The sequence below is a fragment of the Nyctereutes procyonoides genome, unplaced genomic scaffold (genome assembly GCF_905146905.1).
Source record: "Nyctereutes procyonoides isolate TBG_1078 unplaced genomic scaffold, NYPRO_anot_genome, whole genome shotgun sequence".
Taxonomy (NCBI): domain Eukaryota; kingdom Metazoa; phylum Chordata; class Mammalia; order Carnivora; family Canidae; genus Nyctereutes; species Nyctereutes procyonoides.
In genome coordinates this window covers 65,708,545-65,721,351 of record NW_026575052.1, presented here as the reverse complement: position 1 = coordinate 65,721,351, position 12,807 = coordinate 65,708,545, and the positions used below count along the sequence as shown (strand labels likewise).

At 36.9% G+C, this 12,807-nt stretch overlaps 2 protein-coding genes across 4 annotated transcripts in view; one reads left to right on the top strand and one right to left on the bottom strand.

The window, feature by feature from the left end:
• The window catches only part of RSU1 (Ras suppressor protein 1), a 250,150-nt gene that overhangs the window by 10,650 nt on the left and 226,693 nt on the right, over positions 1-12,807 (top strand). The gene's annotated exons all lie outside the window — the stretch shown is intronic.
• LOC129513948 (cytochrome c oxidase subunit 7C, mitochondrial) lies at positions 4,642-4,850 on the bottom strand. The gene has a single exon (XM_055332421.1). The coding sequence runs from the start codon at positions 4,831-4,833 to the stop codon at positions 4,642-4,644; it is 192 nt and encodes a 63-aa protein (XP_055188396.1). The 5' UTR covers positions 4,834-4,850.

The following is a 12,807-nucleotide window of genomic DNA, read 5'->3' as shown; positions in this document are numbered from 1 at the left end:
ATTTTATTTATTTTTTTTATTTATGATAGTCACAGAGAGAGAGAGGCAGAGACACAGGCAGAGGGAGAAGCAGGCTCCATGCACCGGGAGCCTGATGTGGGACTCGATCCCGGGTCTCCAGGATCGCGCCCTGGGCCAAAGGCAGGCACCAAACCGCTGCGCCACCCAGGGATCCCTGTCTGTCTGTCTTAAGTGGGAAATATTTTAGGTCCCAATCTGGCTCCAGTGGTACTCCTTACTGCTGTGCTGTTTGTGGTTTTTAGGACTTTTTAAATGGACAGGGCTAAGAAAACCATGTTTTTTTTTTTTTTTAATTCATTTATGATAGGCACACAGTGAGAGAGAGAGAGAGAGAGAGAGAGAGAGAGAGAGAGAGAGAGAGAGAGGCAGAGACACAGGCAGAGGGAGAAGCAGGCTCCATGCACCGGGAGCCCGACGTGGGATTCGATCCCGGGTCTCCAGGATCACGCCCTGGGCCAAAGGCAGGCACTAAACCGCTGCGCCACCCAGGGATCCCAAAAACCATGTTTTTAAAGATAAAATATCTAATGAGTTCCAGTTCAAATATAGGAACACAAGGCTTCTCCTTCTTCCACATTACATGTCTGTTGCCTTTCTTCCATGCTGAGATCCTGGTTCTCAGGAATACAGAAAATGATGGAACTAGAATATCTTAGGGTTTCTGATTGACACAGTTGTCAATCCTAAGATTACCACGGATACTGCTGAAAACCGTAGTTTTGTGTATATGCTTGTCCCTTTCCGTTTTTGTTTTTATTAGACTATTTCTTAAGGCAGTCTCCCCTATCATTAACATCTAGCATAAATGTGGTGCTTTATTAAAATTGATGGACCAGTGTCCATATTTATATTAACTGTAGTCCATAGTTTTCTCCGTGTTTTAACATTCTATGGGTTTTAACAAATGTATCATGTCATACACGATGGTTTCACTGCCCTAAATATCCCCTGTGCTCTACTTATTTCTCTCTCTCCCTCATTACCTCCCTGCAAACTCTAGGCAACCACTGAAATTTTATGTCTCTGTGTTTCTGTTTTTTTTTTCCAGAATGTTATACAGTTGAAATCAGAAAGTATGTAACCTTTACAGAAAGCCTTCTTTCCCTCAACGATGTACATTTAAGGTTCCTCTGTGTCTTTTCTTGGCTTGATGGCTCATATCTTTTTATTATCTAAAAAAAATTGAGTATAGTTGACATACAATGTTATGTTAGTTTCAGGTGTACACCATGGTGGTGCAACTTCTGTGTTCCTTACGCTGTGCTCACCACAAGCATAGCTACCGTCTGTCACCATACACCACTCTTAGGGTATCATGGACTATATTCTCTGTGCTGTACTTTTATTAATTAATTTTATTAATGTTTACTTTATTAATTAATTTTATTAATGTTTACCTTCTTCTGTTCATGTAAGCAATGAACTTAAAAGTTTCTTTCAGAGAGTGGGAATGGGGTGGGGGAGGGGCAAAGGGAGATAGAGAGACACACATACACACACGCACAATCTTAAGCAGGCTGCACAGTCAGCACAGAGCCCGATGTGGGGCTCGATCTCATGACCCTAAGATCATGACCTGAGCCAAAATCAAGAGTCGGATGTTCAAGCAACTGAGTCCCCTCCACGCCCCCCGCCCCCGCCGGTGCCCACCCCCTGTACTGTATCTTTTATCCCTGTGACCTTATTCCATAACTGAGAGGCTGTATCTCCCACTCCCCTGCCCTCTGGCAACTGTCAGTTTATTCTCTGTATTTATAGGACTGATCTGCTTTTTGGTTTTTATTCATTTGTTTTTTACATCTCTTTTATTATTGGATAATGCTCCATTGTCTACATGTGCCACAGTTTACTTATCTGTTCACCCACTGAGGGGCATCTTGGTTGTTCCAAGTCTGGGCAGTAATGAATAAAGCTGCTCTAAACATCCATGTACAGATTTTCATGTGTTTATAGTTTTTTAAGTTGTTTGGGTAAATACCAAGGAAGTTGTTCCATCATATGGGAAGAAAGAGTATATTTAGTTTAATAAGAAACTGTGACAAGGTGTTTTCCGAGGTGGCTATACCAGTTTGTGTTCCCTCAAGTGATGTGTGAGAGTTTTTTTCTGTTTCTCCTTGCCAGAATTTGGTGATGTCAGTGATGTGGATTTTAACCATTCTAATAAGTGTGTAGTTTTAATTTCTGATACCGTAATGGCATCTGTTGTAGACAGTATGCTTATTTGCCATTTGTATATCTTCTTCAACGAGGTGTCTGTTAAGTTCTTTGGCCCTTTTTTTAATTGGATTGTTGTTGAATTTTAAAAGTCATTTGTGTATATTAGATAAGAGTCTTAGATATTTATTTTGTGAGACTTTGGTCCCAGCCTGTGGCTTTTCTTTTCATTTTCTTACCATTATGTTTCACAAAGGAGAAGTTCTAAATTTCAGTGAAGTCTAGCTACCTTTTTGTTTTTGGATAGTGAGTTTAGCATTGTATCTAAAAAGCCATTTCCAAATCTAGGGCCACCTTGATTTTCTGTGTTGTATTCTAGAAGTCTTAAGGTTTTGCACTTTACATTTAGATCTGTGATATATTTCGAGTTAACTTTTGTGAAGGTTTAAGTTCTCTGGCTAGATTCCTTTTGATTTTTGCATATGAATGTCTAGTTCTAAAAGCATGGGTGGAAAAAGGATACTTTTTTTTTCCCCACTGAATTGCCTTTACTCTTTTGTGAAAGGTTGGTTGACTGTATTTGTGTGGATCTGTTTCTGGGCACTCTTCTGCTCCATTGATCCATCTGTTCTTTCACCAGTACCACACTGTCTTTATTGCAGTGACGTTATAATACATTTTGAAGTTGGGGAGTGTCACTTTTCTGAGCTTGTTTTTCTTCTTCAGTATTTTATTGGCTATTCTGGGTCTTTTGCCTTTCTGTACAAACTTCAGTTGATTTATATCCACCATATGGTTGTTTGCCCTCTGACCTCAGTTCTCTAATGTATTGAAGGAAGGGTCGCTTATTTTCTGTTTAATCAGTGTTTTTCTTATTGTGAAGATGGAAGTGATGACTTCCAAGTTCTTTATGTGCTGGACTGGATACAGATACAACCAGATACAACTCTGTCATAATTCTTATAATAGGGCTCCCTATTTTTAAATTCATGGGCATATCTAAACTTTTAGTGCATATATCCATTATTATACACTCTTTGTTAAACTGTCATCTGCCCTTAGGTATACAGATACCTAGGTATTTTATACTTGTATACATTTACACCACTTCTCAGGCCAGTCTATCTTGCTATTTTGATTGTCTGAGCCTCATCCACTCATAGATTTTATAGGAAGGGCCAAAAAACGAATATTTCCAGGGCATTTTGCATGTTCATGATAGATAAATGTTTGTATCCTTCTTACTTAAAGGTAAGTTAAATTGGATATTAAGACTCACAGTTTCTTTACTGGAGGTTTTTTTTGTGTGTGTGTGTTTTTGTTTTGTTTTTGTTTGTTAAGATTTTATTTAGTTGAGAGAGAGAGAGTGAGAGAGAGAGCAAACACACAAGCAGTGGGGAGGAGCAGAGGGAGAAGCAGGGAGCCTGACTGCGGGTTTGATCCCATGACTCTGGGATCATGACTTCATTGAGCCAAAGGCAGATCCTCCACTGACTCAGCCACTTCAGGAGCTCCTTTCCTGAAGTATTTCAAATGCATTCTGTTTTCTTCTAGCATAAACTATTACTGTCCAAAAGTCTGATGATAACCTCATTTTATTTCCTATGTAAATAATAGCTCCTTTTTCCAAGATGCTGAAAAGAATTTTTATTTCTCCTATAAGTCCAGTAATTTTATTTATACCCTATTATGGGTCTTTGTGGGTTATTTCCCAGGTATATGGTGTGTTCTTTATATTTGCACTTTGGAAGTTTTAATCTTTTTATTTCAGGGACTTTTTTTTTTTTTCAAATCATGGTTTTTAATATATATTTATTTATCTTTTCCTTTTGTGTTCTCTTCTTTAGGCTTTTTTCATGTGTGTTGATCTTGCCTATTTTTAGTGTTTATTATTTTCTCTCAGATCCTCTTTATCTCTTTGTTTTTGGAAATTTCCACTTTACTTTCTATTTCTTATAAGCTGTTACCTGTTTTATTTGTTCTTATGTGCCTTTGAATTTCTTCTTTTTAGAGCTCTTCATTTTAATTTAATTTTAATTGAAGTATATAGATATACAATATTAGTTTCAAGTGTACAACATAGTGATTCAACATCTATGTGTATTTCAAAATGATCATGGTAAGTCTAGTTACCATCTGTCACCATACAAAACTGTTACAATCTTACTGACTATATTGTCTATGCTGTACTTTACATCCTTGTGACTTATTTATTTTATAACTGAAAGTTTACACCCTTCCCTTTTTTTTTAAGATTCATGCCATAAGTTTATTTACAGACATCATGAGTATGTTGAATTCAAGAGTTTGATCCATTTTTCAGAGACTGCACCTCTTAAAATGTTCCTTTTCACATCTGTTTAGTGGATCAATTAAAACATCCTTATTTCTTGAGAGCTTGTTTGGAGGTTCTAGCAGGGGAGCGCAGCTACTCGTATACCCTTGACCAAAGAACGGTCCTCCTCTTTATTTCTTAAGCAGTTGGTGTCTTACTATAAAAAAAGGTGCAGCAAATCCAGATCCAAAATACAAAGTCATCATAAGTAGTAGCCTCCACTTGTTTTCTACTGAAAATGGCAAATTCTTCCCAGGGCCCTCCTCATAGTGGCTCCTACGGACCACAGAGGTCGTGAACCTCCGGATGCTCTGTCCCAACATAGCGCCGCTGAAGGTCCTGCGAGGGACCATTATTGAAGGTCAATAATGCCCATCAGGCAACCACCAATTGGTTCTCTGTATTCGTAACAAGTTTGTTTCTGTTCTGTTGGTTCATTTGTTTCTTAGATTTCATATTTGCATTGTATGGTATTTAGCCTTCTCTGTCTGACTGATACCCCCCCTTAGCATAATATCCTCTAGGCTCATCCATGTTGATGTAAATGGCACAATTTCATTTTTTTTTTTTTTTACAATTTCATTTTTTTAAAAAAAATTATTGAGAGAGAGAGCGAGCGAGCATGAGTTGAGGAAGGGGGCAGAGATAGGAGAAGTCAACTCTCCTGCTAAGCAGGGAACCTGACGTGGGGTTTGATCCCAGGACCCCAGGATCATGACCTGAGCTGAAGGCAGATACTTAATCAACTGAGCCACACAGACACCCCTAAAATTCATTTTCTTTATGGCTAAATAATATTCTCTTATATATATTTAGGTCACATCTTCTTTACCATACAATTGTAAATTTATCTGTTGGATACTTAGGTTGCTTTCAAGTCTTGGCTGTTGCACATAATGCTATAATAAACCTGGGGGTGCGTATACCTTAGTGTTTTAGTTTTTGTTTGGGTAAATACCTGGAATTGGAATTGCTGGGTCATATGATATTTCTATTTTTTATTTTTTGAGAAATTCCTGTACACTTTACTGTAGCAGCTGCATCAGTTTACATTCCCACGGACAGTGAAAGGGGGTTCTCTTTCCTCCACATCCTTGCCTTGCTGTTTTTTTGTCTTCTTGATACTAACCATTCTGTCAGTTGTGAGGTGATACTTCATTATGGTTTTCATTTGCTTTTCTCTAATGATCAGTAATGTTGAGCATCTTCTCATATGTCTGTTTGCTATCCATATGTCTTATTTGGTGAAAGGTCTTTAGTGGACCTCTATCCATTTTTTAAACAGATTGTTTTTAGTATTGAGTTGTAGGAGTTCTCTAATTTGGATATTAACCCTGTATTGAATATATCATTTGCAAATATCTTCTTCCATTCAGTAGCTTACCTTTTTGTTTTGTTGTTTTGTTGATGGCTCCCTTCTTTCTGCAAAAGCCTTTTAGTTTGATGTAGTCCCAATAGCTTATTGTTGCTTTCATTGCCTTTGCCTAGGAAGACAGATCCAGAAGTTGACCGTGTTTTATTTTAGGAGTTTTATGGTTTCATGTCTTATATTTAGGCCTTTAATCTATTTTGAATCTGTCTTTTATATGGTAAAAAAGTGGTTCAGTTTAATTTTTTTTGCATGTAGTTCAGTTTTTCCTAATAGCAGTTATTGAAAAGACTGTCTTGTATATTCTTGTCTACTTCATTGTAAATTATTTGACCATAGAAGCATAAGTTTATTCCTTGGCTTTCTGTTCTGTTTCATTGCTCGTTGTGTCTGTTTTCATGCCAGGACCATTCTGTTTTGATCACTATAGCTTTGTAATATAGTGTGAGATCTGGGAGAATGATGACTCTAGCCTTGTTTCTCCTTTTCACGATTGCTTTGGCTCTTTGAAGCCCTTTGTGGCGCCACACAAATTTTTGGATTCTTTGTTTTAGTTCTGATAAAAATGCTATTCTATTTTCATATGGAGTGCATTTGAATCTGTAGATTACCTTGGGTAGAATGGACATTTTAACAATATTCTTCCAGTGCATGAATGGGGTCTATTGTTCCATTTATTTGTATTCATTGATGCCTTATAGTTTTTAGAGTACAGGTCTTTCAGCTTCTTGGTGAAATTTATTTCTATGTATTCTGTTTGATGGAATTTTAATGGGATTGTTTTTAAAATTTTGGTTTCTGATCATTATCAGTGTACAGAAATGTAACAGATATATGTATATTAATTTTGTATTCTGCAGCATTGCTAAACCTATTTATTCTAATAGTTTTTTTGGTATAGTCTTTAGAGTTCTCTATGTTGTGTTATCTGCAAGTAGTGACAGTTTTACTTTTTCTTCACCAAATTTGAATGCCCTTTGTTTTTTCTTACATGATTACTGTAGCTAGGACTTTCCAATACTATGTTAAATAAAAGTGATGAGAGTGGGCATCTTTGTCTTGCTCCAGATCTTTGAAGAAAAGCTTTCAGATTTTCACCTTTGAGTATGATGTTATCTGTGGATTTGTCATATTTGGCCTCTGTTATGCCTTTATTTCCATTTTGTTGAGTTTTTATCATGAATGGGTGTTGAATTTTGGTAAATGATTTTTCTTCCTCTGTTGAGATGATAGGATTTTTATCCTTTGTTTTGTTAATGTATATCAAGTAATTTGCAAATAATGAGCCATCCTTGCATGGCTGGAATAAATCTCACTTGATCATTGTGTACAATTTATTTATTGTATTTTGAATTTGGTTTGGTAACACTTTGTTGGGAATTTTGGATCTATGTTCATCAGTTTTGGTACTGATTTCCTTTTTCTGTAGTGTCTTTGGTTTGGTTATGGGAATACTGGCTTTGTAAAGTGAACTTGCAACCATTTCTTCTCTCTCTCTTTTTTTTGGGGGGGGGAATAGTTTGAGATGGATAGCTACTACTTTAAATGTTTGGTAGAATTTTCCTGAGAAACTCTTTGTTCCTAAACTTTTGTTTTTGGGAGTTTTTTTGATTACCAATATGATTTTGTTATGAGTTATTGGTTTATTTAGATTTTCTATTTTTTTTAATCAAGTGTTTGAATATTGTATAGTTCTAGGAATTTATCCATTTCTTCTATGTTGATTAATTTGTGGGCATATATCAGTTCATAGTAGACTTTTATAATCCTTTGTATTTCTGTGGTGTTGGTTTTAACTTTTTTTCACTTCTGATTTTATTTATTTGGGGCCTCTCTTTTTTTCTTTTTTCTTTTTTGACTCTGGGAAAAGGTTTAACAGATTTTTTTTAATCTTTTCAAAAACCAGCTCTTAGATTTACTCATCTTTTCTTTTTTTTTTTTTCTTTTTTTTTTCTTTTTTTTTTTTTTTTGCTTGCTATTTCCTTTATTTCCACTCTGGCCTTTATAATTTTCTTCCTTCCATTAACTTTGGGCTTTGTTGTTTGTTCTTCTAGTTCCTTTAGGTGTAAGGTTAGATTGTTTATTTGAAATTTTTCTTGTTTCTTGAGGTACATCTGTATTACTGTAAACTTCCTTCTTAGAACTGCTTTTGTTATGTTCCATAGATTTTTGAATGTTTCCATTTTGTATGTGTCAAAGTATTTTTGGATTTCCTTTTTGATAACTTTGTTGACCTGTTGTTTCTTTAGTAACATATTTAGCTTCCAGTTGTTTGGCTTTTTCCAGTTCTTTTCTTGTAATTTATTTCTTTTCTTTTTTTTTTTGTATATTTTTAAATTGAACTCCGATTTGCCAGCATATAGTATAAATACCCAGTGCCCATCCCATCAAGTGCCCCCCTCAGGGCTCGTCACCCAGTCACCTGAACTCCCTGCCCACCACCCTTCCACCACCCCTTGTTCATTTCCCAGAGTTAGGACTCTATCATGTTCTGTCACCCTCTCTGATATTTCCCACTCATTTTCTCTCCTTTCCCCTATAATCCTTTTCATTATTTTTTATATTCCCTGTATGAACGAAACCATATAATGTTTGTCCTTCTCTGATTGACTTACTTTACTCAGCATCCGTACCCTCTAGTTCCATCCATGTTGAAGCAAATGGTGGGTATTTGTCATTTCTAATGGCTGAGTAATATTCCATTGCATACATAGACCACATCTTCTTTATCCATTTATCTTTCGATGGACTCCAAGGCTCCTTCCACAGTTTGGCTTTTGTGGACATTGCTGCTAGAAACATTGGGGTGCAGGTGTCTCGGTTTTTCACTGCATCTGTATCTTTGGGGTAAATCCCCAGCAGTGCAATTGTTGGGTCGTAGGGCAGGTCTATTTTTAACTCTTTGAGGAACCTCCATACAGTTTTCCAGAGTGGCTGCACCAGTTCACATTCCCACCAACAGTGCAGGAGGGTTCCCCTTTCTCCACATCCTCTCCAACATTTGTTGTTTCCTGTCTTGTTAATTTTCCCCATTCTCACTGGTGTGAGGTGGTATCTCATTGTGGTTTTGATTTGTATTTCCCTGATGGCCAGTGATGTGCAGCATTTTTCTCATGTGCTTGTTGGCCATGTGTGTGTCTTCTTTGGTGAAATTTCTGTTCATGTTTTTTGTCCGTTTCATGATTGGATTGTTTATTTGTTTGCTATTGAGTTTAATAAGTTCTTTATAGATCTTGGATATTAGCCCTTTATCTGATATGTCATTTGCAAATATCTTTCCCCATTCTGTAGGTTGTCTTTTAGTTTTGTTGACTGTTTCTCTGGCTGCGCAGAAGCTTTTTATCTTGATTAAGTCCTAATAGTTCATTTTTGCTTTTGTTTCCCTTGCCTTCCTAGATATATCTTGCAAGAAGTTGCTGTGGCCAAGTTCAAAAAGGGTGTTGCCTGTGTTCTCTTCTAGGATTTTGATTTCCATCAAAATTGTCTCACATTTAGATCTTTCTTCCATTTTGAGTTTATCTTTGTGTATGGTGTAAGAGAATGGTCTAATATCATTCTTCTGCACATGGCTGTCCAATTTTCCCAGCACCATTTACTGAAGAGACTGTCCTTTTTCCAATGGATAGTCTTTCCTGCTTTGTTGAATATTAGTTGACCATAGATTGAGGGCCCATTTCTCAGTTCTGTATTCTGTTCCATTGATCTATGTGTCTGTTTTTGTGCTAGTACCACACTGTCTTGGTGATTACACCTTTGTAGTACAACTTGAAATCCAGCATTGTGATGCCCCTGGCTTTGGTTGTCTTTTTCAGTATTCCCCTGGCTATTCAGGGTCTTTTCTGATTCCACACAAATCTTAAGATTATTTGTTCCAACTCTCTGAAGAAAGTTCAGGGTATTTTGATAGGGATTGCATTGAATGTGTAAATTGCCCTGGGTAGCATAGACATTTTCACAAAATTAATTCTTCCAATCCATGAGCACAGAATATTTTTCCATCCCTTTGTGTCTTCCTCAATTTCTTACAGAAGTGTTCTGTAGTTTTTAGGGTATAGATCCTTTACCTCTTTAGTTAGGTTTATTCCTAGGTATCTTATGCTTTTGGGTGCAATTGTAAATGGTATTGACTCCTTAATTTCTCTTTCTTCAGTCTCGTTGTTAGTGTATAGAAATGCCACTGACTTCTGGGCACTGATTTTGTATCCTGCCACACTGCCGAATTGCTGTATGAGTTCTAGCAGTCTTGGGGTGGAGTCTTCTGGGTTTTCTAGGTACAGTATCATGTCATCTGTGAAGAGGGTAAGTTTGACAACTTCTTTGCCAATTTGAATGCCTTTTATTTCTTTTTGTTGTATGATTGCTGAGGCTAGGATGTCCAGTACTATGATGAATAGCAGTAGTGAGAGTGGACATCCCTGTTGTGTTCCTGGTCTTAGGGGAAAGGCTCCCAGTGTTTCCCCATTGAGAATGGTATTTGCTGTGGGCTTTTCATAGGTGGCTTTTAAGGTGCTGAGGAATGTTCTCTCTATCCCTACACTCTGAAGAGTTTTGATCAGGAATGGATGCTGTATTTTGTCAAATGCTTTCTCTGCATCTATTGAGAGGATCATATGGTTCTTGTTTTTTTCTCTTGTTGATATGACCTGTCACGTTGATTGTTTTACGAGTGTTGAACCAACCTTGCATCCCGGGGATAAATCCCACTTGGTCATGGTGAAAAGTCTTCTTAATGTACTGTTGGATCCTATTGGCTAGTATCTTGTTGAGAATTTTTGCATCTATGTTCATGAGGGATATTGGTCTATAATTCTCCTTTTTGGTGGGGTCTTTGGTTTTGGAATTAAGGTGATGCTGGCCTCATAGAACGAGTTTGGAAGCATTCCATCCCTTTCTATCTTTCTCGGAACAGCTTTAGTAGAATAGGTATTGTTTCTTCATTAAACGTTTGACTGAATCCCCCTGGGAAGCCATCTGGCCCTGGACTTTTGTGTCTTGGGAGGTTTTTTAGACTGCGCCAATTTCCTCTCTGGTTATTGGCTTGTTCGGGTTTTCTCTTTCTTCCTGTTCCAGTTTTGGTAATTTGTGGTTTTCCAGAAATGCAACCATTTCTTCTAGATTGCCTAATTTATTGGCATGTAGCTGCTCATAGTACGTTTTTAAAATCGTTTGCATTTCCTTGGTATTGGTTGTGATTTCGCCTTTTTCACTCATGATTTGATTAATTTGAGTCTTTTTTCTTTTTAATAAGGCTGACTAATGATTTATGTATCTTATTAATTCTTTCAAAGAACCAACTCCTGGTTTTGTTGATCTGTTCTACAGTTCTTTTGGTCTTTATTTCATTGAGTTCTGCTCAAATCTTCATTAACTCTCTTTTTCTGGTTGGTGCGGGTTTTATTTGCTGTTCTTTTTCCAGTTCCTTTAGGTGCGAGGTTAGCTTGTGTATTTGAGTTTTTTCCAATTTTTTTGAGGGATGCTTGTATTGCGATGTATTTCCCTCTTTTAGGACTGCTTTTGCTGTATCCCAAAGATTTTGAACGGTTGTATCTTCATTTTCATTAGTTTCCATGAATCTTTTTAGTTCTTCTCTAATTTCTTTGTTGACTCATTCATCTTTTAGCAGGATACTCTTTAACCTCTACATGTTTTAATTTCTTCCAAATTTCTTCTTGTGAATGAGTTCAAGTTTCAAAGCATTGTGTTCTGAAAATATTCAGGGGACAATCCCAATCTTTTGGTATCAGTTAAGACCTGATTTGTGACCCAGTATGTGTTCTATTTTGGAGAAAGTTCCATGTGCACTTGACAAGAATGTGTATTCAGTTGTGTTTGGGTGCAAAGTTCTGTATCTATCTTGAAATCTATCTGGTCCAGTGTATCATTTAAAGCTCTTGTTTCTTTGGTGATGTTGTGCTTAGAAGATCTGTCATTTGTAGAAAGTGCTATTTTGAAGTTTCCTACTATTAGTGTATTATTATCTAAGTATGTCTTTATTTTGGTTATTAATTGATATATTTGCTCCTACATTAGCAGCATAAATATTTATGATTGTTAGGTCCTCTTGTTGGATGGACCCTTTAAGTGTGATATATTGTCCCTCTTCATCTCTTACTATAGTCTTTGGGATAAACTTTAATTTATCTGATATGAGGATTGCTACCCCAGCTTTCTTTTGAGGACCATTTGAATGGTAAATGGTTCTCCAACCTTTTATTTTCAGGTAGGAGGTGTTCTTAGGTCTCAAATGAGTCTCTTGTAGACAGCAAATAGATGAGTCTTGCTTTTTTATCCAGTCTGAAACCCTGCGTCTTTTGATGGGATCATTAAGCCCATTCACGTTCAGAGTAACTATTGAAATATATGAATTTAGTGTCATCCTAATACCTTTTCAGTCCCTGTTTTTGTGGATTATTTCTTTGGGCTTCCTCTTTCTTTTATAGGTTCCCCCTTAATATTTCTTGCAGAGCTGGTTTGGTGGTCACATATTCTTTTAGTTTCTGCCTATCTTGGAACCTCTTTATCTCTCCTCCTATTCTGAATGAGAGCTTTGCTGGATAGAGTATTCTTGGCTGCATGGTCTTCTCATTTAGTACACTGAATATACCCTGCCAGCCCTTTCTGGATATATTCTTCTGTGGAGAAGTCTGCTGTTAATCTACTATTTTTCCCCATATAAGTTAGGGGTCTCTTGTCTCTCGCTGCTTTAAGGATTTTCTGTTTAACTTTGGAATTTGCAAGATTCACTATTAAATGTCTAGGTGTTGAATGGTTTTTATTGATTTTGGGGGACCTCTCTATCTCCTGGATCTGAATATCTGTTTCCCTCCCCACATGAGGGAAGTTCTCAGCTATGACTTGTTGAAATATGCTTTCTGGTCCTCTGTTCCTCTCAGCGCTCTCTGGAACCCCAATTATATGTAGATTTTTC

What these genes read in the sequence shown, in the direction of transcription:
- LOC129513948 (XM_055332421.1), bottom strand. Translation starts at nt 4,833, where the DNA reads ATGTTGGGACAGAGCATCCGGAGGTTCACGACCTCTGTGGTCCGTAGG.